This window comes from Sciurus vulgaris (genome assembly GCF_902686455.1).
Source record: "Sciurus vulgaris genome assembly, chromosome: 12".
Taxonomy (NCBI): Eukaryota; Metazoa; Chordata; class Mammalia; order Rodentia; family Sciuridae; genus Sciurus; species Sciurus vulgaris.
Genome location: NC_136473.1, coordinates 66,993,830 through 67,020,513, shown reverse-complemented (window position 1 = coordinate 67,020,513; position 26,684 = coordinate 66,993,830). Strand labels below are relative to the sequence as shown.

Genomic DNA, 26,684 nt, shown 5'->3' with positions numbered 1-26,684 from the left:
TTAAGGAAGTCTGATCCTAAGCTGACATGATGAAGATTTGGACCTACTTTTTCTTCTATAAGATGCAGGGTCTCTGGTCTGATTCTAAGGTCCTTGATCCATATTGAGTTGAGTTTTGTGTAGGGTGAGAGATAGGGGTTTAGTTTCATTCTGCTGCATATGGATTTCCAGTTTTCCCAGCACCATTTTTTGAACAGGCTATCTTCTCCATTGTATGTTTTTGGCACCTTTGTCTAGTATGAGAGAACTGTATTTGTTTGGGTTTGTCTCTGGGTCCTCTATTCTGTACCATTGATCTACCTGTCAATTTTGGTGCCAGTACCATGCCTTTTTGTTACAGTTGCTCTGTAGTGTAGTTAAAGTTCTGGTATTGTGATAGCCCCTGATTCACTCTTCCTGCTAAGGATTGCTTTAGCTATTCTGGGTCTCTTATTTTTCCAAATGAATTTAATGATTGCTGGCTCTATTTCTATGAGATTCATCATTGGGATTTTAATTGGAATTGTATTGAATTTATATAGCATTTTTGGTAGTATGGTTATTTTGACAATATTAATCCTGCCCATCTAAGAACATGGGAGATCTTTCCATCTTCTAAGGTTTTCTTTAATTTCTTTCTTTAGTGTTCTGTAGTTCTCATTGTAGAGGTCTTTCACCTCTTTTGTTAGATTGATTCTCAAGTTTTTTTTTTTTTTTTTGAGGCTGTTGTGAATGGTGTAGTTTTCCTAAACTCTCTTTCAGAGGATTCATCACTTATGAATAAAAATGCGTGAGATTTATGAACATTGATTTTATATCCTGCTACTTTACTGAATTCATTTATGAGTTCTAGAAGTTTTCTGGTGGAAATTTTTGGCTCCTCTAAATATAGAATCATGTCATTGGCAAATAGGGATAGTTTGAGTTCTTCTTTTCCTATTCACATCCCTTTTATTTCTTTGGTCTAATTGCTCGGGCTAGAGTTTCAAAGATGATGTTAAATAGAAGTGGTGAAAGAGCGCATCCTTGCCTTGTTCCAGTTTTTAGGGGGAATGCTTTCAGTTTTTCACCATTTAGAATGATATTGGCCGTGAGCTTACCATAGATAGCCTTTACAATGTTGAGGAATGTTCCTACTATCCCTATTTTTTCTAGTGTTTTGAGCATGAAGTGGTGATGTATTTTATGAAATGTTTTTTCTGCATCTATTGAAATGATCATGTGATTCTTAAAGTCTGATGATATGGTGAATGACATTTATTGATTTCTGGATGTTGAACCAACCTTGCATCCCTGGGATAAAACCCACTTGATTGTGGTGCATTATCTTTTTAATATGTTTTTGTATGCAATTTGCTAAAATTTTGTTAAGAGTTTTTGTATCTGGGTTCATTAGGGATATTGGCCTGAAATTTTCTTTCCTCGATGTGTCTCTGTCTGGTTTGGTATCAGGGTGATATTAGCTTCATAGAATGAGTTTGGAAGGGTTCCTTCCTCTTTTATTTCATGGAATACTTTGAGGAGTATTGGAATGAGCTATTCTTTGAAGGTCTTATAGAACTCAGCTGAGACTCCAACTGGTCTTATAGAACTCAGCTGAGACTCTGGACTTCCTTTGTTGGTAGGCTTTTGATGACTTCTTCTATTTCATTATTTGAAATTGATTTATTTAAATTGTGTATGTCCTCCTGATTCAGTTTGGGGGGATAATATGTCTCTGGAGACCTGTTGATGTCTTCGAGATTTTCTATTTTGTTGGAGTATAGATTTTCAAAATAGCTTTTAATTGTGTTTTGTATTTGAATCATGTCTGTCATGATATTTCCTTTTTCATCCCAGATTTTAGTAATTTGAGTTTTCTCTCTCCTTCTCTTTGTTAGTGTGGCTAAAGGTTAATCAATTTTGTTTATTTTTTCAAGAACCAGTTTTTATTTTGTCAATTTTTTCAGTTGTTTCTTTTGTTTCAATTTCATTGACTTCAGCTTTGATTTTAACTATTTCCTTTCTTCTACTACTTTTGGTGTTGATCTGTTCTTCTTTTCCTAGGACCTTGATCTGTAGTGTTAGGTGGTTTATTTGTTGACTTTTTCTCCTTTTATTGAATGTGCTCCATGAAATGAATTTTCCTCTTAGTACTGCTTTCATAGTGTCCCAGAGATTTTGATATGTTGTATCTTTGTTCTTGTTTACCTCTAAAAATTTTTAAATTTCTCCCTGATGTCTTCTGATATCCATGCATCATTCAACAGCATATTATTTAATCTCCAGGTGTTGGAGTAGTTTCTGTTTTTTATTTTGTCATTGATTTCTAATTTCATTCTATTATGATCTGATAGAATACAAGGTAGTATCTCTTTCTTTTTGTATTTGCTAAAAGTAGCTTTGTGGCATAACATATGGTCTATTTTAGTGAAGGATCCATGTGCTGGTGAGAAGAAAGTGTATTCGCTCATTGATGGATGAAATATTCTATATATGTCTGTAAAGTCTAAATTATCAATTATGTTATTGAGATATGTGTTTTCTTTGTTCAATTTTTGTTTGGAAGATCTGTCCAGTAGTGAGAGAGGTGTGTTAAAGTCTCCTAGTATTATTGTGTTCTGGTCTATTTGGTTCCTGGAATTGAGAAGGATTTGTTTGACATACATGGATGAGACATTGTTTGGGGCATAAATATTTATGATTGTTATATCTTGCTGATTTATGCTTCCCTTAAGCAGTATGTAATGTCCTTCTTTATCCCTTCTGACTAACTTTGGCTTGAAGTCCACTTTATCTGATATAAGGATGGATATCCCCACTTTTTTGCTGAGTCCATGTACATGGTATGTTTTTTCCCATCCTTTCACCTTTAGTCTGTAGGTATCTTTTTCTATGAGATGAGTCTCTTGCAGGCAGCATATTGTTGGGTCTTTTTTTAAAATCCAATCTGCCAGTCTGTGCTTTTGATTGATGAGTTGAGGCCATTAACATTCAAGGTTATTATTGAGATGTGATTTGTATTTCCGATCATTTTGGCTTATTTTTGGTTCTTAACTTGACTTGGTTTCTCCTTTATTTGGCTATTCCTTTGTGGTAGTTCCTCCCTTTGCTGACTTATATCATTATTTTTCCATTTCTTCTTCATGCAATATTTTGCTGAGAATGTTCTGTAGTGCCACCTTTCTATTTGTAAATTCTTTTAGCTTTTGTTTATCATGGAAGTATTTTATTTCATCGTCAAATCTGAAGGTAAGTTTTGCTCTGTATAAATTCTTGGTTGGCATCCACTTTCTTTGCAAGTTTGAAAAGTATTGTTCCAGGTCCTACTAGCTTTTAGGGTCTAGGTTGAGAAATCTGCCCATAGCCAAATTGGTTTTGCCCTGAATGTAATTTGATTTTTTTCTCTCGTGGTCTTTAAAATTCTATCTTTATTTTGTATGATAGGTATTTTCATTATAGAACTTGGCTGAGAATCCATCTGGTCCTGGGCTTTTCTTGGATGGTATATTTTTAATGGCTTCTTCTATTTCATTGCTTGATATTGATCTGTTTAAATTGTGTATGTCCTCCTGGTTCAGTTTGGGAGGAGCATATGTCTCTAGAAATTTGTCAATGTCTTCGGTAGTTTCTATTTTGTTGGAATACAGATTTTCAAAGTAGCTTCTTATTATGTTCTGTATCTCAGTGGTGTCTGTTGTGATATTTCCTTTTTCATCACGAATTTTAGTAATTTGAGTTTTCTCTCCTCTTCTCTTTGTTAGTGTGGCTGAGGGTTTGTCTATTTTGTTTACTTTCTCAAAGAACCAACTTTTTGTATTGTCAATTTTTTGAATAGTTTCTTTTGTTTCAATTTCATTGATTTCAGCTTTGATTTTAATTATTTTCTGTCTTCTACTACTTTTGCTGTTCTGTTCTTTTTCTAGGGCTTTGAGCTGTAATGTTAGGTCATTTAGTTGTTGACTTTTCATTCTTTTCTTGAATGCACTCCATGCAATGAATTTTCCTCTTAGTACCGCTTTCATAGTGTCCCAGAGATTTTGATATGTTGTACTGTCAGTCTCATTGACCTCTAAGAATTTTTTTATCTCCTCCCTGATGTTTTCTCTTATCCATGTTTCATTCAATAGCATATTATTTAGTATCCAGGTGTTGGAGTAATTTGTTTTTTATTTTGTCATTGATTTTTACTCTCAGTCCATTATGATCTGATGGAACCCAAGGCAGTATCTCTATTTTTTTGCATTTCCTAAGGGCTGCTTTGTGGCATAACATATGGTCTATTTTCGAGAATGTTCCATGTGCTGCTAAGAAGAAAGTGAATCCACTCGTTGATGGATGGAATATTCTATATTTGTCTATGAAGTCTAGGTTATTGATTGTGTTATTGAGTTCTATGGTTTCTTTGGTTGGATTTTGTTTGGAAGATCTATCTAGTGGTGACAGTGGTGCATTAAAGTCACCCAGAATTATTGTGTTGTGGTCTATGTGATTCCTGAAATTGAGAAGGATTTGTTTGATGTACAGGGATGCACCATTGTTTGGGGCATAAATATTTACTATCGTTATGTCTTCCTGATTTATGGTTGCCTTAAGCAGTATAAAATGTCCTTCTTTATCCCTTCTGACTAACTTTGACTTGAAGTCCACTTTATCTGATATAAGGATGGAAACCCGCTTTTTTACTGGGTCCATGTGCATGGTAGGTTTTTACCCATCCTTTCACCTTTCCTTTCTGTGGATGTCTTCGTTGATGAGATGAGTCTCTTGCACACAGCATATTGTTGGGTCTTTCTTTTTGATCCATTCTACCAGGATATGTCTTTTGATTTATGAGTTTAGGCCATTAACATTCAGGGTTATTATTGAGATATGATTTGTATTCCTAGTTATTTGGCTTATTTTTGGCTTTTAAGTTGGCTTGGTTTCTCCTTTGAGTGGTTTTTCTCTAAGGTAGTTCCTCCCTTTGCTGACCTACATTGTTGTCTTTCATTTCCTCCTCATGGAATATTTTGTTGAGAATATTCTGTAGTGCCGGCTTTCTATTTGTAAATTCTTTTAACTTTTGTTTATCATGGAAGGATTTTATTTCATCTTCAAATCTGAAGGTTAGTTTTGCTGGGTATAGGATTCTTGGTTGGCAACCATGTTCTTTCAGAGCTTGAAATATGTTGGTCCAGGCCCTTCTAGTTTTTAGAGTCTGGGTTGAGAAGTTGGCTGCTATCGTATTGGTCTCCCCCCTATATGTAATCTGATGCTTTTCTCTCACAGCCTTCAAAATCCTATCTTTATTTTGAATGTTAGGCATTTTCATTATAATGTGCCTTGGTGTGGATCTGTTGTGATTCTGTGTGTTTGGTGTTCTGTAAGCCTCTTGTATTTGATTTTCCATTTCATTCTTCAGGTTTGGGAAATTTTCTGATATTATTTCATTGAATAGGTTGTTCATTCCTTTGGTTTGTATCTCTGTGCCTTCCTCACTCCCAATAATTCTTAAATTTGGTCTTTTCATGATGTCCCATAGTTCCTGGAGTTTCTGTTCATGATTTCTTACCATCTTCTCTGTTTGGGCAACTTTATTTTCAAGATTAAATATTTTGTCTTCATTGTCTGAGGTTCTGTCTTCCAAGCGGTCTAGTCTTTTGGTGATGCTTTCCATTGAGTTTTTTATTTGGTTTATTGTTTCCTTCATTTCAAGGATTTCCATTTGGTTGTTTTTTTTTTTTTTTTTTTTATTGAGAATCTCTATCTCTTTGTTGAAATGATCTTTTGCTTCCTGCAGTTGCTCTTTCAGCTTATTGATATTATCATTCATTGCCTGCATTTGCTCTCTTATCTCATACTTTGCTTCGCAAATCATCTTAATCATGTATAATCTGAAGTCCTTTTCTGACATTTCTTCTACCATACTGTCATTGGATTCTATTACTATAGAATCTAGATTTGTTTGGATCATTTTCTTCCCTTGTTTTTTCATGTTGTTCATGTATCTTTCCCTCTAGCAGTGCAGATCTGGGGTATTGCAGATTTCCCCCTATAGGCTTATAGTGGCCCTATAGGTTTCCAAAACCTTTTCTTTAAGGGGAGATCAATATTAGCAGTGCCCAAATCAGACAGTATGCAATCCTAGACCAAATGGCCCCTATGGGGGCAATAACAAAATTGTCATAGTAAACAAAATGAGTTCAAATATTATCTTCGGTAAAACAAACAGGTTTGCAATAAGGTCTGCAGTTTCTAATGGAGGACAAAGAGGATGCAGAGGGATGTAGAATTTAGCTGTTAATGGGATAGGAAAAGAATATACAGAAGTTCTAGAAAATAGAAAGGGTGAGAGTATAATCAAACAAAAATCAGATGTTAGCATGCAAAAAAGGGAGACAGAGACTCTGAGGGAACAGGTAAACAAAAGGAAAAGAGAGCAAGAAAAGTAAAGAAATAAAAACTTAAATTTTTTTGAAAAGGAGAAAAAAGAAAATCTACTGTATAACAGTCATACAGTGTTCAGTAGCCTGATGCATGAGAGGTACCTGACAATGAGCTTCAAGCCTCCAGCAGGTGTCTGATGATGGGATTTGCCCCACCCAAAGATCGGAGCTACGGCTTCCAGGATTATCCAAGATGGCCGCTCTGGCTTCAAAATATGTTGGCAAATGTGGAGCTGCAGCTCAGGGGTGGACGTGGTCAGCTGGAGGCCCTGGAGACGGGATGCGGTTGGTCCGGCAGGGGTCCTGGAGGTCTGGTGTGTTTGGTGTGGTTGTGGGATCCTGGATGCTGGGTGCAATCAGTCAGTCTGGGGTCCCGGTGATAGGGCGCAATTAGTTGGTCTGGGGGTCCTGGCGGCAGGGAGCAGTCAGTTGATGTGAGGGTCCCAGAGGCAGGGAGTGATCAGTTGGGCTGAGGGATCCTGGAGACGGGGCTGTCAGTACGGCCAGGGGTCCTACCAGGCCTGGCTGTTGTCTCAAAATGGCGGCAGCCACATGTAATCAAACCTACAGGTACTGTAACAGTGAACTTCCAGGTGACAGCAGGCAGCTGGTGCTCCACTGGCGGTCCGTGATCAGTTTGCTGACTGTTGTCGGACAATCGGGAGGTGAACCTCGTGTGTTGGGTGATGGATAGGTGTAAGGCAGGCGATGGACAGGTGAGAGGCAGGCAAATGGCGGATGATAGATGCTTGACAGTGAGTAATCTGCACTCATAAAAGGCATCGATATGCTGGCAGACTGCAGGTCATCACAGCAGACAAATGGGATAAACAATAGGGGATCGATAAGCAGCAAAAACTGCCTCACTGAGAAACAGATATCCTCTGCTTGAAACCGGAGTTACAGAGCGACAAGGAACACAGCCTCCCTCTAGTCCACCATCTTGGATCTCTTGTTGGTATTTTCATTATAATATGCCTTCATATGGGTCTGTTGTAATTTTGTACATTTGGTGTCCTATAAGCCTCTTGTATTTGATTTTCTATTTCATTCTTCAGATTTGGGAAATTTTCTGATATATTTCATTGAATAGATTTTTTATTCCTTTGGTTTGTTTCTCTGTGCCTTCCTCAATCTCAATAATTCTTAAATTTGGCCTTTTCATGATATCCCATAATTCTTGTAGATTCTGTTCATGATTTCTTACTATCTTCTCTGTTTGGTCAACTTTGTTTTCAAGATTAAATATTTTTTCTTCAATGTCTGAGGTTCTGTCTTCCAGGTGTTCTATCCTATTGGTTATGCTTCCTATGGAGTTTTTAATTTGGTTTATTGTTTCCTTCATTTCAAGAATTTCTGTTTGGATTTTTTTCAGAATCTCTATCTCTTTATTGAAATGTTCATTTGCTTCCTGCATTTGCTCTTTTAACTGTTGCTTGGTGTGATCATTTAATGCCTGCATTTGCTCTTTCATCTCATCATTTGCTTCCCTGATCATTTTAATTATGTACATTCTGAACTCCCTTCAGACATTTCTTCTGCCATGCTATCATTGGATTTTATTGATGTAGCATCTAGGTTTGTTTGGGACACTTTCTTCCCTTGTTTTCTCATATTGCTCATGTATCTTCCCCTCTAGGAGTGCAAATCTGAGGTGTTGCAGTTTCCCCCCTATGAACTTCATAGTGTCCCTGCAGGTTTCCAATAACCTACCTCCTAGTCTACAGTAGCCTGCAATCTTGGAGGAACTTGATAATGCAGTGACCCAAAAAGGATGCTGCCCCTTTAGGGATGGTGGTCTCCAGGTGGGGTATTCCCTGCTAGTGGGCAGAGATGCCTACACATGTTGATAGATGGTCAACTTCAGGGGCACTAGACTGTGGGCTGGGGCCCAGCTCGTCTTGGCCTCGGTCTCCAGGCCTACCTCCCTGGCAGGGAAGCCTTGCCCAGCAGCTCTGCACTGGTCCTGGCTCTCTCAATACTTCTTCTTCTTGAATCCTGAGTCATGGAGCAACATGGAATGCACTAGTCTGCCATCTTGGATCTCCTTCTTCTATTTTTATTATATCATTGATTTCTAATTTCATTCCATTATGATCTGATAGAATACAATGTATTATCTATATTTCTTTATATTTGCCAAGAATTCCTTTGTGGCCTAAGATGTTGTCTATTTTAGAAAATGATCTGTGTGGTGGTGAGAAGAAAATGTATTCAGTAATTGATGGATGAAATATTCTACATATGTCTGTTAAGTCTAAATTATTAATTGTATTTTTTAGTTCTATAGCTTCTGTGTTTAGTTTTTGTTTGGAAGATCTATCCAGTGATGAGAAAAGCATGTTAAAGTCACCCAGTATTATTGTGTTGTTGTCTATTTGATTCTTGAAATTGAGGAGGGGTTTGTTTGATGTAGACAGATGTTCAATTATTTGGAACATAAATATTTATAATTGTTATATCTTGTTGAGGTATATAATTCCTTTAAGCAGTATGAAATGACCTTCTTGGTCCCTTCTGAATAATTGTGAATTGAAGTTCACTTTAGCTGAGAATAGAAACCCCTGTTTGTTTATGAGAGCCATGTGAATGATATGATTTGTCCCATCCTTTTACCTTCAGTGTTTGGATTTCTTTGCCTATGAGGTGAGCCTCTTGGAGACAGCATATTGTTGGGTCTTGTTTTTCAATCTAATCTGCTTGCTTTTAATTTATGAGTTTAGGCCATTTACAGTTAATACTTTATTAAGAAATAATTTTTATTCCCTTCACTCTGATTTACTTCTGGTTTTTAATTTGAATTAATTTCTCCTTTGATCAACCCTTTCTCTAGTGTAGTTCCTCCCTTTGCTGGTTCTCAGTTTCATTATTCATTTCTTCTTGAAATATTTTATTATGTTTTATAGTGTAATCTTTCTGATTGTGAATTCTTTTAACTTTTGTTTATTGTGAGGGTTTTTATTTTATCATCACATCTGAAGTTTAATTTTGCCAGATGTAGTATTTTTGGTTGATGTACATTTTCTTTCAGGGCTTTGTGTATATTATTCCAAGACCACCTACCTTTTAGAATCTGGGTTGAAAAATTTAAATAAGTCTTGATTGGTTTTCCTATAAATGTGATCTGTCATTTTCCTCAGCAGTCTCTAAATATTTGTCCTTATTCTATATGTTGGACATTTTCATAATGATGTGCATTAGTGTAGGTCTATTTTAATTCTCTATACTCAAAGTCCTGAAAACCTCCTGTATTTGATTTTCCATTTCATTCTTAAGGTTTGAGAAATTTTCTGATATTATTTCTTTGAAAATATTCTGCATTCCTTTGTTTTGTATCTGAGGCTTTATCTATCCTGATATATTTAATTTGGTCTTTTCATGTTATTCCCATATTTCTTGGATGTTCTGTTCATGTTCTCTTAACATCTTTTCTCCACGATCAACTTTACTGTACAGATTATATATTTTGTTTTCATTGCCTGAAACTCTATCTTCCAAGCAGTCTGAGTTTTTAAGTCAGTTTACTTCATTTCGAGAATTTCCAATTGATTCTTCTTCAGGATTTCTATCTCCTTATGAATTGATCATTCACTTCTTGGATAATCTCTCTGATTTCACTCCTTACATCATCTTTTAACTTGCATATAAGTACAACTACAAATTTTCAAAATTCTTTCTCTGATGTTTCCTCCACTATAATATCATTGGGTTCTCTTACTGAATTATTTTGGTTTGTTTGGGATGGTTTGTTACCTTGTCTTTTCATGCTGTTCTTATGTCTACCCATTTATCAATAATAATCTGAGATAGCAGAGTATCTGCCCTATGAATTTATAATGTTCTTGAAGATTTCTAGTACCTCACATTTTAAAGGGAGACAGTAAAAACAACCAATGCAATCTATATTCAGCATTAAACTAAATACTTTGTTCTTATTTTGGCATCTGTAATGCTAATTGGCACTATAAACAGAAATGGTATGATAGGCAATCGCCAACAATAGAGATATTATGTTTGCAAAACAGTTTGCTATTTCAAAAAGATGAAGAGGGAGTTTGCCAAAAAGATGTAGGGTGTAATAATTGAGATGAAGATGAGAGAGAGTAGTAGTAAAGAGTTGAAGAGTGAAATAGAGAACAATAGAATTTGGCTGTTCCTGAAAGAAAAGAGGGGAAGAGAATCAAGGGAAATAGGAGAAAAAGAATATAAGAACAATATCAAAAAATATTTATAAAACAAAACAAATGTATGCTAATGAAAAACCCTAGTTCATAAGATACAGAATCAAAAAAACAACTACCTTCAAGAAATCCTAGAAATAAAAGCAAGATACATATTTATATATATAGATAAATATCCATGAACCATTCAGCACACAGTTTAAAAAAAAGTTCTTGATGGAAAATAAAGGAATTTTTTTCTGTTGCAGTTGTCAAAAATTTTCTATAATATTATATGTTGGTTGTCAGTTCCCAATTGTCTTTTTTTCTGTTTTTTCTTGAGGTATGTATTGTGTAGTGTATGTATTGTGTGAAAGTAGTAGTTGGGGGCTGTCAATTCCATCTTTTTGTGAAGTCCATCATTGTTGCCTGTTCTTAGGTTCCCTTCTCAACAGTATGAAATGGGGCAGGTTGGAAAGTGTTGTCTACTCCACTTACATTGAGGTGTTGCTGTAGAGTTCTGTGAAAAGAGTTCCCAGAGTCAGAGCTCCTATAGGTGGGATTTGGATCCCCAGGTGCTTTGTTGTATGATGTTTGGTGAAGCCACCTCCACAGCCTGACTGCTTCCTGCCTACTGCAGGCATCTTATCAATTGAATCTCCCCTGGGTTCTGGTTCCACTTGAGTAGTGGAGGACCCCAGTCCTTTGCCCTACTCTGCCTCCCACTGCTCCCACATCTTGGTCCACTGGGCTCATTCCCAAAGCTCACATTTACTGCCCCTTCCCATCAAGTCACAGGTCATCCCCAGCTAGTCCTGAGACTCAAAGAGTGAGAGACACCCAGCATCTCTCTGGTCTGAGTGTCCCAAATTCCCTGGGGTGCAATACTTTTTACACCTGAATTTCAGCTTGTTTTCTAGTAACACACTGGGTCAAGTGGCAGGCCCCAGCCAGGTCAGGTTTTTGGACCCAGCTGTAATGATACAGGTCTGGGAACAACCACCAGATGTCATTTGTAGCACAGTGGGAAAAGATGGCACTGACCCTGCTCTCCACAGGTCACTGAGAATGCACACCATCCCTCTCATAAGAACACAAAGTGCAGCTCACCCACTAGATCAGATCAACAATGTCCCCAATCACCGTCCTCTCCACTTCAACCTCTCCACTTCAAGACACACCTTGGCACCACCCAAAATTCTGGCTCTTATTCTCTTTCTCCCTGACCTGCCTGTGGTGGATCTACATCAGTAGCTGCTGGTGCTGGCAGTGGATTTTTTTCTTTTATTTATTTATTTTTTATTTTATTCTATCCAACCTTCTGAGTCCCTGGGCCACTCTGAGTCCAGTATTAAATCCCAATAGGAATTTTTTTTAACTGACCTCAAAAAGAAACTGGCTGTCCTCTTTCCTGGTCCGACATCTTGGACCAGTTTGGAAAGTAACCTTCTCTACTCTACCATCTTCACCCCTTCCTGAAACTTTTTTTTATTTCTCTTGAGATCTCATCTTTGACTTATGTATTATTTAGAAGTGTGTTACTTAATCCTCATGTATTTGGGAGTTCTCCACCTATCTTTCTGTTTTTGATTTCTAATTTAGTTCTGTTGTGTTCTGAGAGCATACTTCACATGATTTCTATTTTAAATTTGAAAGATGTGTTTTATGGCCCAACATATGGTCTGTCTTGGTGAATTTCCCATGTGAATTTAAGAATGTGTATTCTTCTAGTGTTGGATAAAGTAATCTATAGGTGTCAATTATATTCAGTTGATTAATAATGCTCTTCAGTTCAATTATACCCTTGCTGAATTTCTACCTGCTGGGTCTGTCAGTTGCTGATAAAGTGGATGAAGTCTCCAAGTACAAATAGTAGATTTTTCTATTTCTCCCTGCAGTTCTATCAGTTATGCCTGATGTACTTTGATACTTTTTTGCAGAGCACATTGATATGTCTTTTTGTTTTTTATTGTGAACAAAAGGGATACATGTTGTTTCTCTGTTTGTACATGGCGTAAAGGCATACCATTTGTGTAATCATAAATTTACATAGAGTAATGTTGTTTGATTCGTTCTGTTATTTTTCCCTTCCCCCCACTTCTCCCACCCCTCTTTTCCCTCTATATAGTCCTTCCTTACTCCATTCTGGTCCCCCTCCCTAACCCTAACTCTAACCCTAACACTAACCCCTCCCATCCCCATTATGTGCCATCATCCACTTATGAGTGAGAACATTTGTCCTTTGTTTTTTGAGACTGGTTTATATCACTTAGACTGATATTCTCCAATTTCATCCATTTGCCTGCAAATAACATGATTTTATCATTCTTTATGGCTGAGTAATATTCCATTGTGTATATATATATATATATATATATATATATATATATCACAGTTTCTTTATCTATTCATCAACTGAAGGACGTATATGTTGGTTCCACAATCTGGCTATTGTGAATTGAGCAGCTATGAACATTGTTGTGGCTGTATCTCTGTAGTATGCTGATTTTAAGTCCTTTGGGTATAGGCCAAGGAGTGGGATAACTGGGTCAAATGGTGGCTCCATTCCAAGCTTTCTGAGGAATCTCCACACTGCTTTCCAGAGTGGATGCACTAATTTGCAGCCCCACCAGCAATGTATGAGTGTACGTTTCTCCCCACATCCTCACCAACACCTGTTGTTACTTGTATTCTTGATAATCGCCATTCTCATTGGGGTGAGATGGAATCTTAGGGTAGTTTTGATTTGCATTTCTCTTATTACTAGAGATGTTGAACATTTTTCCATATGTTTGTTGATTGCTTGTAGATCTTCTTCTGTGAAGTGTCTGTTCATTTCCTTCGCCCATTTGTTGATTGGATTATTTGCATTCTTGGTGTAGAGTTTTTTGAGTTCTTTATAGATTCTGGAGATTAGTGCTCTATCTGAAGTATGATTGGCAAAGATTTTCTCCCACTCTGTAGGCTCTTTCTGCACATTACTGATACTTTCCCTTGCTGAGAGAAAGCTTTTTAGTTTGAATCTATCCCAGTTATTGATTCTTGCTTTTATTTCTTGTGCTATGGGAGTCCTGTTGAGGAAGTTTGGTCCTAAGTCAACATGTTGAAGATCTGGACCTACTTTTTCTTCTATAATCTGCAGGGTCTCTGGTCTGATTCCGAGGTCCTTAATCCATTTTTAGTTTAGTTTCATGCATGGTGACAGATAAGGGTTTAGTTTCATTCTGTTGCATATGGATTTCCAATTCTCCCAGCACCATTTGTTGAAGAGGCTATCTTTTCTCCATTGCATATTTTTGGCCCCTTTGTCTAATATGAGAAAATTGTATTTATTTGGGTTTGTGTCCATGTCCTCTATTCTGTACCATTGATCTACCTGTCTATTTTGGTACCAATACCATGCTGTTTTTGTTACTATTGCTTTGTAGTAGAGTTGAAGATCTGGTATTGCAATAACCCCTGCTTCATTCTTTCTGCTAAGAATTCCTTTAGCTATTCTGGGTTTCTTATTCTTCCAGATGAATTTCATGATTGCTTGCTCTATTTCTGTGAGGTATGTCATTGGGATTTTAATTGGAATTGCATTGAATCTGTATAGCACTTTTGGTAGTATGGCCATTTTGACAATATTAATTCTTCCTATCCAAGAACATGGGAGATCTTCCAATCTTCTATGGTTTCCTTTAATTTCTTTCTTTAGTGTTCTGTAGTTCTCATTGTAGAGGTCTTTCACCACATTTGTGAGATTGATTCCCAAGTATTTTATTTTTTTCGAGGCTATTGTGAATGGGGTAGTTTTCCTAATTATTCTTTCCAAATATTCATCACTTATGTTTAAAAATGCATTGGATTTATGTACATTGATCTTATATCCCGCTACTTTACTGAATTCACTTATGAGTTCTAAAAGTTTTCTGGTGGAATTGACTGGTTCCTCTAAGTACATAACCATATCATCAGCAAATAGGGATAGTTTGAGTTCTTCTTTTCCTATTCGTATCCCTTTAATTTCTTTGGTCTGTCTAATTGCTCTGGCTAGAGTTCAAGGACGATATTGAATAGAAGTGGTGAAAGAGGGCATCCCTGCCTTGTTCCAGTTTTTAGGGGGAATGCTTTCAGTTTTTCACCATTTAGAATGATATTAGCCATGAGCTTAGCATAGATGGCCTTTACAATGTTAAGGAATGTTCCCACTATCCCTATTTTTTCTAGTGTTTTGAGCATGAAGGGGTGCTGTATTTTATCAAATGCTTTTTTCTGCATCTATTGAAATAATCATGTGATTCTTGACTTTGTCTATTGATATGGTGAATTACATTTATTGATTTCCTGATGTTCAACCACCTTGCATCCCTGGGATAAAACCCACTTGATCGTGGTGCACTATCTTTTTAATATGTTTTTGTATGCGATTTGCTAAAATTTTGTTGAGAATTTTTGCATCAATGTTCATTAGGATATTGGTCTGAAATTTTCTTTCCTCGATGTGTCTCTGTCTGGTTTAGGTATCAGGGTAATATTGGCTTCATAGAATGAGATTGGGAGGGTTCCCTCCTCTTCTATTTTATGGAATACTTTGAGAAGTATTGGAATGAGCTCTTCTTTAAAGGTTTTGTAGAACTGGGCTGAGAACACATCTGGTCCCGGACTTTCCTTTGTTGGTAGGCTTTTGATAACTTCTTCTATTTCATTACTTGAAATTGGTCTACTTAAATTGTGTATGTCCTCCTTGTTCAGTTTAGGCAATTCATATGTCTCTAGAAACTTGTTGATGTCTTCGAAATTTTCTATTTTGTTGGAGTATAGATTTTCAAAATAGCTTCTAATTATGTTTTGTATTTCAGTTGTGTCTGTTGTGATATTACCCTGTTCATTACGAATTTTAGTTATTTGGGTTTTCTCTTGTCTTCTCTTTGTTAGTGTGGCTAAAAGCTTATCAATTTTGTTTATTTTTTCAAAGAACCAACTATTTTGTCAATTTTTGTATTATTTCTTTTGTTACAATTTCGTTGATTTCGGCTCTGAGTTTAACTACTTCCTATCTTCTACTACTTTTGGTGTTGGTCTGTTCTTTTTCTAGGGCTTTGAGCTGTAGTGTTAGGTCATTTATTTGTTGAGTTTTACTTCTTTTATTGAATGCGCTCCATGAAATAAATTTTCCTCTAAGTATTGCTTTCATAGTGTCCCAGAGATTTTGATATGATGTTTCTTTGTTCTCATTTACCTCTAAGAATTTTTTAATTTCCTCCCTAATATCTTCTGTTATCCATTCATCATATAATAGCATATGTTTAATCTCCAGGTTTTGGAGTAGTTTCTGTTTTTTACTCTTTCATTTATTTCTAACTTTAGAATACAAGGTAGTGTCTCTATCTTCTTGTATTTGCTAACTTTAGCTTGGTGGCATAATATATGGTCTATTTTAGAGAAGGTTCCATGTGCTGCTGAGAAGAAATTATATTCGTTCTTGGTTGGATGGTATATTGCATAAATATCCATTAAGTCTAAATTATTGATTGTGTTATTGAGATCTATGGTTTCTTTGTTCAATTTTTGTTTGGAAGATCTGTCCAGTGGTGAGAGAGGCATGTTAAAATCACCTAGTATTATTGTGTTATGGTCTATTTGGTTTCTGAAATTGAGAAGGATTTGTTTGACATACACGGATGAGCCACTGTTTGGGGCATAGATGTTTATGATTGTTATGTCTTGCTGATTTATGCTTCTCTTAAGCAGTATGAAATGTCCTTCTTTATCCCTTCTCACTTTTTCTTGAAGTCCACATTATCTGAAATGAGGATGGATACTCCAGCTTTTTTGCTGAGTCCATGTGCATGGTATGTTTTTCCCCATCCTTTCACCTTTAGTCTGTGGGTATCTCTTTCTATGAGGTGAGTCTCTTGCAGGCAGCATATTGTTGGATCTTTCTTTTTAATCCAATCTGCCAGTCTATGTCTTTTGATTGATGATTTCAGGCCATTAACATTCAGGGTTATTATTGAGATATGATTTGTATTCCCGGTCATTTGGTTAATTTTTAAAAAATTTTTATTTATTTATTTGTTTGACACAACTTGTTTCCTCCTTTATTTGACAATTCCTTTAGGATAATTCCTCCCTTTGCTGATTTGCTTCTTTGTTTTTCACCTCTTCCTCATGGAATATTTTGCTGAGAATATTCTGTAATGCTGGCTTTCTTTTTGTAAAATCTTTTAGCTTTCGTTTATCATGGAAGGATTTTATTTCCTCGTCAAATTTGAAGGTAAGTTTTGCTGGATACAAGATTCTTGGTTGGCATCCATTTTCTTTCAGGGCTTGAAATATGTTGTTCCAGCCCCTTCTAGTTTTAGGGTCTGGATTGAAAAATATGCTGATATCCGTATTTGTTTCCCCCTGAATGTAATTTGATTCTTTTCTCTCACAGCCTTTAAAATTCTGTCTTTATTTTGTATGTTAGGTATTTTCATTATAATGTGCTTTGGTGTGGGTCTGTTGTAATTTTGTGTGTTTGGAGTCCTATAAGCCTCTTGATTTTCCATTTCATTCTTCAGATTTGGGAAATTTTCTGATATTATTTCATTGAATAGATTGTTCATTCCTTTGGTTTGTTTCTCTAAGCCTTCCTCAATCCCAATAATTCTTAAATTTGGCCTTTTCATGATATCCCATAATCCTTGTAGATTCTGTTCATGATTTCTTACCATCTTCTCTGTTTGGTCAACTTTGTTTTCAAGGTTAAATAATTTGTCTTCAATATCTAAGGTTCTGTCTTCCAGGTATTCTACCCTATTGGTTATGCTTTCTATGGAGTTCTTAATTTGGTTTATTGTTTCCTTCATTTCAAGGGTTTCTGTTTGTTTTTTTTCTCTCAATATCTCTAACTCTTTATTGAAATAATCTTTTGCTTCCTGTATTTGCTCTTTTAACTGTCGATTGATGCGATCATTCAATGCCTGCATTTGCTCTTTCATCTCATCGTTTGCTTCCCTGATCATTTTAATTATGTACATTCTGAACTCCCTTTCTGTCATTTCTTCTGCCATGCTGTCATTGTATTTTATTGATGTATCATCTAGATTTGTTTGGGGCATTTTTTCCCTTGTTTTCTCATATTGTTCAGGTATCAGTGGACCGCTAAGATATTGCAGATTCCTCTATTGACTTATAATGTCCCTGAAGATTTCTAGTATATCCCCTCTTAGCCTTCAGTAGCCTAAAGTCTTGGAGGATGTTGATAATGGGGTGTTCCACAAGGAAGCTGCCTCTCTAGGGGTGGTGGCCTTCAGGTGGGGTATATTCCCTGCTAGTGGGCAGAGGTGCCTCCACTTGTTGACCAGTGGTCATCCAAAGGGGAACTAGGCTGCGGGCTGAGGCAAGGCCTGTTTGGGCCTGTTTTCCTTGATTTTACCGTCCTTGTTGGAAAACCTCACCCTGCAGTGAAGACTCACCTGGTGAGGAGGTCTCGCTGGTCAGTTCCCCTCCTAGAGGTTCCCCTCAATCCTCAACTACCACCTGGGCTGGGCTGCCTTCCTCTGCAATGTTCCCAGGGGCCTGGACCTACCTCCTGGGCCTGGAAGCATCACCCTTTGCAGACGAGTCTCCTTAGGCTGCCTCTCCTCAAAGAATCTGCCCGCAGTCTTGGAACTTTTGCTCCGCCCCTCAGCTTGTCTCTGTGCCGCTCTTCCACCAAGAAGCCTCCTAGGTCCTGGGACCCTGGTCTGCACCTAATCGCCTGGCTATGTGGCCCCTCCTCTAAGCAGCCACCTGGAGCTCCGTACAGTTGCTCCGAGTCCCAGCGACCCACCGCATGCCTCTTCCTCCGGGCAGTCTTCAGGTGTTCCAGTGCGGTCACTAGGAGTCCAAGCAACTCACTGCGCACCTCCTCCTTCTGCCAACTGCCCGTAGCCCTGGGCAGTCACTCTGAGTGCAAGTGACCCACAGTGCTCCTCCTCCTCCTCCGGGCAGCCCCCTGGGTGTTCAGGAGCAGTTGCTCCGAGACCAAGCGACCCACCGTGCTTCTCCTCCAGGCGGCCCCCTGGTGTTCAGGAGCAGTTGCTTTGAATCCAAACAACTCACCACTCGCCTCCTCCTCTGGGCAGCAGCCGGGAGCTCTGGTGCGGCCGCTCCAAGCCCAAGTGACCCAACATGCTCCTCCTCCTCCTGGAAGCCCCCCGGTGTTCAGGGGCAGTTGCTCTGAGTCCAAACAGCTCGCCGCGCAGCTCCTCCTCTGGGCAGCCGCCTGGAGTCCCAGTGGTTGCTCCGAGTCCAAGCGCTGTGCTGAGCGACCTCCTCTACGATGCTCCCAGTTGTCTGAGTTCACTGCTCCAGCAGGGGGAGGGGTGTCTTGCCGGGCAGCTCTACTTCACAAAGTTCCCTGCATTCGGGGACTACCACCCCATCAGGGACGCCTCCCCAATGGGAGAGACTCACCCGGCGGCTTTGAGTTGGTCCCAAGTCTCTCAATATCTCCTCTTTTGAATCCTGAGTCCTGGAGCAACATGAAATGAATCCACCCTCTAGTCCACCATCTTGAAACCCCTGATATGTCTTTTTGGAGACTTAACCATTTTATCATTATGTAATATTCTCTTTATCCATAATGATTTTCCATATTCTGAAGTCTGTTTTGTCTGAAATTGATATAGATATTCCATCTCTCTTTTGATTAATGTTAGTGTGGTATATATTTTTTTCCATCCCTCTACTTTCCTTCTGTGTTTTGATAATTAAAGTAAGTTTGGTAGAGATAACACAGTTGGGTGTTCTTTTTTATCCCTTGTCTTTTATTGGGGTATTTAAACCATTCACATTTAAAATTATTATGAATATAATTGGATTAATGTCTACGATCATATTTGTAACTATTTTCCCTTCATTGCATTTATTCTTTGTTTTGTCTTCCACTCTTTCAGGCTTCTCTGATTTTAACTAATCATTTTATATGCTCCATTTACTCTGCTGTTAGATCAATTATACTCTTAAAACATTTTTTGTAGTCACTTTAGAATTTAAAGTATGTTTCCAACAAACCCAAGTCCACTTTCAAATACCACTATTGCACTTATGGGTAGGACAACTATATTTTAAAAGATTATTCCCAATTTCTCCTTCCAAACCCTTATATGTAACTTTGCTGTCACTCATTTCTTTTACCTACAAGCTATTATCACTGGTAACATTGTTATTATGATTGTTTTAAACAAAGACTACTCTTAGGCCAAATAAAAATAAGAAAAATAAAAGATTTTGGTTTATCTTTATTTCTTCTTTAGCACTCTTCACATATTTATGTACAGTTGAATTTCTAACCTATATTATTTTCCTTCTCTCTGAAAATTTATTTCAGTATATCTTTCAAGGCAGGTCTATATTTTTGAAAACAAAATAAAAGAGTTATATATTTTTATATATTTATACATAAATATATAAAATAAATATATTTATATATCTTATATTTTATATGTTTACATGTTTTGTATATAAATATATATATATATTTTAATAAAAGTGAAACTATTCACATTTTTAAGTTTCAGTTTTCACTGAGTTGCCAACATAAAAAATCACTGTCATGCTTCACAGGCATGCCTAAGCTTCATACACTTAATTTTATGAATGCTGTGAATTGCAAAATGTTCCTGAGATGTCATGTGCATGTATTGTAAATACTATGCTGGTTTCTGATTACCTCCATGATTATAATTTGGAATGAAAAGAAAGCAAGAATATGGATACTGAGCACAATAGGAATGATACTTCTTAAATAAAATTCCATAGCATTCATGCTATCCAAGAGGAAGGATTTTGGTCAGAAGAATAATTTGTCTTTGACGTAAGCATTTTTGTTGCTCCTATTTTCTTAACAGTCCAAAATAGTGTCTGTCTCAATCCATCATCCTTCAAGTCACATGGGCATGACAAAACAGAACAGTAGATGTAGAAATTTTTCCTGGGGACTGAAAAGTATAAATTATAAAAGCAGGTATTTAGGGTCAGGAACTCTATTGTCCCAGAGCAGAGAGCCAGATTCCCAATGATGGAGGTACGCATATGTCCACATATTTGTTAATAAACTTATTTTGTGTGTGTGTAAATTATGAATCCTTTAAAGAGCTGGGCCCGAGGTACAGAGTCTTCTCTTCTAGGTTTTCCTAAGGGGGAAAATATTTTTTATCTAAAATTAGCTCCATTAACAGATGGGCCCCCCTCTTCTATATAGTGTAATCATTTATTTATAATATTCACTTTTGACTCAGTAGCTACCTCTTTAATGACTTTACCTGTTTAACATGCACAAAAAGCATCCATTTCTATCTTCATTATATGAAACAAAAAAATGATATTCCCCTGTTCCTTCTAAACTCCTTGAGCATTCACTTGAATCAATACTGTAGTACATGATACTCTGTCCTTTATTATAGTTGTTTGGATGTGTCACTATTCCCTTTTCATTCATTCAGTCAACAGATATTTTGCACAAACCAAAGTGGTGACCCCTATAAAGCCAAGGTAAAAAATTATGAGTTACTTGAAGACAGTGGCTGTGTCTGATGCTTGCATTGCTCAGAGCTGCTCTGTGTTCCACTGTCCATGGCTATTAAGAACAATGTGCTTCAGTATATCAGACTTTCAGTCAATAAAACTTCTAAAATGTACCTGCTATTTTTGTTTTGAGGCTATAATGAGGTATTTGAAGAGCAGTTAAGTGACATCTATGTCACAACTTAATATAAATAATAATGATTATAAGAACAATACAAAATCAATCCTATCTCTGTGATAATCTTTGATCTTTTTCTTCCTAGGATTTCCAAACTGTACTACCATCATTTGATCTCTTCTCAAAGTATGGAAAATTGTATTCAAGAGCTGGACAAATTGTATAAAGGTATATATTCTTGCTAAGTAGCACTTCAAAAAGTATTCTGAATTAAAAAATCAAATGAAATTGACTTAACCGTTGAGCATTTTTAAAAAATGCTATAATAGCATTTTCAATATAATGACTTCATAAATTCTTTTTATTCTAATCTAATGGTTTCCACATTTAAAAACATTGGATTCTGTTTGTCAAATTCCTTCTCCAAAATGGACCAAAATACATTAACAGAACTAACAAAAATATGAAGTATTCTTTATCTTTAAATTAAATAATACATTAAATAGTTTTACACAATATAATGAAAAAATGCCAGTGGTCTTCAGAAGCTATAATACCTTTCAGTATTGTATGCACAGTGTCATTTAATATTCCATATTCAATATGTGCATTGTTTGAAGTACAAATCATTTTAAGGGATAGCAAAGAAATGGAGTCTAGGGTCTTTGATTATCAAAGAATAAAGATACCCACTGAAAATTCAAGAACAAAATGAGCTCTCACTGAATGTCATATTTAATTGGTAAGTTATTTTAGAACAGAGAAATGATTACAATTAAGTAAGGCTAATTTGGCACATTTTAACCAAATTTAAAGGTGATATTAGATGAAGACAGCAAGGTCACTACAGTTGAAGGGAAGGGGCAGAAATGAGAAATCAGGCCAGTTAGCATGCCTTGGTATTCTTCCAAACCCCGGCTAGGGCTGCCGGGGTCCAGCCCTAGCAGGAGTCCATGGGTTCCACACAGGTAAACGGGGCGCGGGGAAAACAACAAAGGGAAAGCACTGACCTATTGGAAAAAGCACAGAGCAGATTTATGGAATGTAAGTTCCTTCAATTTAGTGTTAATATGTCTCCTCTACTGCACATATAACTCTGAAGACTTCAACTTGGAAATTAATATGCTAAATTGGATACCAATATCTGCCTTTTAACTACTCCAACGGAATACATGAGGGAAAATATAAAATATTCTAATAGAAAAATGTATATACCAAGTAAAATTGCTGTTTCAAAGGTTGGTCCATTATCTTTACCCATGGGAGCATTTGTCTTTATTTTTGAGCCACAGTATGAAGTAGACCAAATAAAATGTTTCATGTGTTTTGAGTGACTTCAGATTTTAATTCAAAGATATATCAATCTATGGTGAGAGACTGAAAACAACTTAGCCACTCATTAATATATACTAAGTTAAATGAAGAACACACACAATGCAATTCTACGTAGATATTAAATGTTACCATAAATCTTTACCTATTCATTTTAAAAAATGCCTACACTGTATTTCTAAGATGGCTATATAAAAACCCTGTGTAGGCTGGGGATATAGCTCAGCTGGTAGAGTGCTTACCTGGCATGCACCAGGCCCTGGGTTCAATCCCCAGCACCATGAAAAAAAAAAAAAAAAAAAAAAAAAAAAAAAAAAAAAAAAGCCTGTGTAGTTTGGTTTTATTTTTTAAAGTATGTGTATATGTGTGTATGCATGTGAATGTACATATATATGTCTGTGTGTATAAAAATACACTTCCATATACATATGTATATGTATAAATCTATGTATTGCAAAAAAATTTGTATTGCAATAATCTCTGGGTGGTGATATTATGGAAACTTTTTTGAGGACATTTCTATGTGTTTCAATTTTTTGATGTTTTTGTGTAATCAGACAAAAGCAAAGTGTTAAGATACTCCAATAGGGACTATTTGTTCTACTCTGTTAATTAAAAAACATCTTGACTTTATTCTATTTAATTATAATAATTTAGAAACAATTATCTTTTTTTCTGAAGACAAAATAATTACTTGCTAAATTATTTATGCTGAAAGACAAGGATGAGTAGCAAATGTTTTACATTATTTTTAATTAAAAAGAGCATATGATGCAAAGATACAAATATGAAATTTTTAAAAAAATGTTTTCAAACTCCTCTTTTGGATTTTAAAGTCTTTTGTGAATTGACAATATTATCAAAATGTCATCTTTTACTCTTAGATAGGAAATGAATTTCTGGTCTTTAATTTCAGTAAGTGAAGGGCAGCAGCCTTAGCTGAGGCTCTCCTATTAAGATTTAATTTCACCAAATACAACAAAGTGCTTCTGTTCCTTATAAAGAAGGCCAAGATGAGGACACTTGCACCAAACTGTTGAATAAAGATGCTATAGTAATTTTTAGAGCTATCTATTTGATTGCTCTAGCTTCAAGGTAGTTCATCACTTCACTAGAATTCACCTGACATCATTGCCTCTTACACCCAATACTGCATTTTCCCATCAGTCCGATTAGAAATACTGATGCCTTTATCAGATTGATCTTTCTTTCCTCAGTATGTCTAAGTTTAGAATAAACAGAGCCTCCACCTACCTGTTATCACTTAATGCACTGAGGTTTTAGTCACTGAAAATAGGGAGAATTTAACATAAAACACATGCATATTCTTAAAAGCTGCTCTCTCACCAGGATAATATGATTCCTTTTAATTTCTTTAATTTATCCTTAGAATTGGTCACTTTTTATAATCTTTTATAGTTTCCCCAAAGCAATTTTGTCTAAATCAGAAAAAAACTGTCACAGTGTTTTGCCAACCTCTTAACTCCATTCATCTCCTTCAGGCAGAAAGATTCTGCAGACCGATTAGAGTGGAGCAAAGTGATGAGGATAAGATGAAATCATTGGTTGTAATTTTATGAATTGGATAAGTTATCCAATTCCGTCTCACATCGATTTGAATTTTCTTGCATTCTGTGCTTCTCACTTTTCTCAAATTCTTCTTCGTAATAGGCTTGGTTCCAGGCTGTCTTCCTGCTCAAAAGTGGTTCAGTTTCAAGGCTAGATGAGTTTTAATAAAATTATTTGTTAGGCCTGAAAAACAATGTATTCTCCTCTTCCATCGGAATTTGGCATATGAATGATTGAAGTAACTGAGAAAAAAGTGAAAATGAAGAATAAGTATGGTTAACACTGAATTGGGAAGGGGGTAAAATGCCAGTCTTTTTGTAGAGGGAGTAAGATCTTACCAGCTGCATAAGGAGAAGTAAGTTATATAAGGGGAGAGTATAATTAAGAACATGAGTTGTATACCTGCCTGTGGGAAGTTAAAATTTTAATCCAGTAAGAAAAAATATTAAACCTTATCACTTTTGCTTGGCATTTTGTGAATTTATAACCCTTTTAAGTTTGTAGTAAATCATAGTAAATTGGCAAAAAAAAAAATAAAGATAACTTCAGTATCTTTCTTCTTGGTTAAATTGTCCTTTCACTAAAGAGGCTCAGGAGAAGATGTTTTGCTGTGTTTTTCTATAGCAGAAATCTAGACCAGCAGACAAACCTCAGAAAATAGTTTAAATTCAACTGGACTTTAAGAATGAATGAGGGACCTTGGCCTCCCAAACATTAACTAAACTAAAACTAAGAGGGGAAGATTTAAATCTCTATTTGAGATCTAATGAGATTCTTTTTTTTCTTTCATTTTATTCTTGTTTTTAGAAAGTAAAAGAAGACAAAATGTCAAAATGAGGTTAAGATGTGAATTGAGGGTAAAATAGAAGACCCCACTTCCTGGAGTCCTGGCTTCTTCTTTCATGGCTGATGAGTAACCTTGACCTGGATCTCTTAACCCCTGAAGTTTTCTTCTTCTGTTACTTGTCTGCAATTCATAGAAACAACAACAACAAAAAACTTTACAGTTTAAAAGTAAAGTACAAATGAGGATCCTATAGGAAATTCACTTAAATCAGACTACGATCCAATAAACTATAATATTTTGTAAGCTTAGTCATGAATTAGTTATGACGTATTATGCATGGTGTGTGTGTGTGTGTGTGCTTGTGTATGTGGGGGGGGGGTGTTAAATCTCCTAGATCTATCTTTTGAATAAATTCTTAAACTTGGAACTTTTATCTTTGAGAATGTCTGTTAACAACTTCAGCCCTTGGTGACCTAAAGTGCCTTATATAGTTCCAGGGAAGTGGCCATAGTCTGACCCATCACCTTGGTCACAAATGATGAGGCCAGGGTTGGGTACCCAAATTAAGGGCAGTTAATGCATCAGTGGGAATGATTAAAGATTTAAAATATGCATAACAGAAATAGTTTGGCATAAAAGCTCTTCCTTGAGGCCAATTAGAACCCCCTTAGGTCATTGAACTGCAGGCACACAAACACAACAGACATAGACCAGTGTGTGTGGGAGCAGACACACAAGAGCTCTCAAATAAAAAGATATTTACCTCTGGGCACCATTATGCCAGAGAATCAGGAGGCTGAGGCAGGAGGATCATAAGCTTAAGACCAGCCTGGGCAGTTTAATGAGACTGTCTCAAAATGAAAAATAAAAGGAACTGTGGAAGTAGCTCAGTGGTAAAATGTCCCTGGGGGAGTCCCCAATAGTAAGGGAAAGAAATTTGCAAGTCTGCTTTCAAGGAGGTGATCTGGTTTCTGATTTCTTGTTGCTAGCGCTTTGTTTGATCCTCCACTAGTTTTAACTACAGTTAGTTTCCCAGAATCTGGGCTCATGTAAGTTTCTTGTTTTTATGAGACAAGAATCTGAATTTTTCTGGAATCCTTGGAAGTTAATTCAATAGTAGAGATTCCTATATCTTTTCAACCCACCCCAAGTGTATCCTCAAAATAAAACTTCCTACTGGAGGTACCCTGAATGGGTCTTTGTTTGTTGCATCTGAAAAGAGTAACACAAATCTTATTGCATATGATTTGGGCTTGGAGCCAATGATAGCTCACAGCAAGAGGAAATGTGATTTATTGATCATAAAAGCTTTCATTTAAAATTGCTGGCCAGCAAAAATCTGGACTCTGGGAAATGTTATAGGCCAGATGACCTCTTTCTTCAACAAATAAATTGCAAAATTGAAAAAGAATAAAAGAACCTAGTAAAAAGACATCAACCAATCATAATGTGTGTAAATTTTTTGGCTGCTTATCTAAATAAACAAACTGTAAAAAACAAAAGCAAAAACAAAATATACCTATCTTTTGAGGTCTTTGGAAAGTTCAATACCAATGGTAATACAAAGGAATTATTATCATTTTAAGTGTAATAGTGATATTGTTTTGCTTTAAAAGGCACTATCTTTTTGAAATTCATACAGACATATTTATAGATGCAGCAATATGATATTTGCAATTTTATTTGGGACATGAAGAAGTGGAAGTATATATGAAGGAAGCTAAACCAAGAATTGATTATTGTTAAAACTGGTTTTTGGCTGTGTAAGAGTTTATTAAGCAATTTTTAAA

The 26,684-nt window shown here is 36.4% G+C and overlaps 1 protein-coding gene across 4 annotated transcripts in view; it reads left to right on the top strand.

Moving 5' to 3' along the window:
- The window catches only part of SPATA17 (spermatogenesis associated 17), a 279,874-nt gene extending 254,672 nt beyond the window's left edge, over positions 1 to 25,202 (top strand). For 3 of the 4 annotated variants that reach the window (XM_079107176.1, XM_079107173.1, XM_079107175.1), the window contains one exon: positions 21,352 to 21,434. In XM_079107176.1, the coding sequence (XP_078963302.1) occupies positions 21,352 to 21,432 (81 nt within the window). In that variant the 3' untranslated portion in view covers positions 21,433 to 21,434. Of the gene's footprint in view, positions 1 to 21,351; positions 21,435 to 24,914 lie in introns of those variants that run through there. The other variant, XM_079107174.1, reaches the window with a different exon arrangement.
- Positions 25,203 to 26,684: the final 1,482 nt, after the last annotated feature.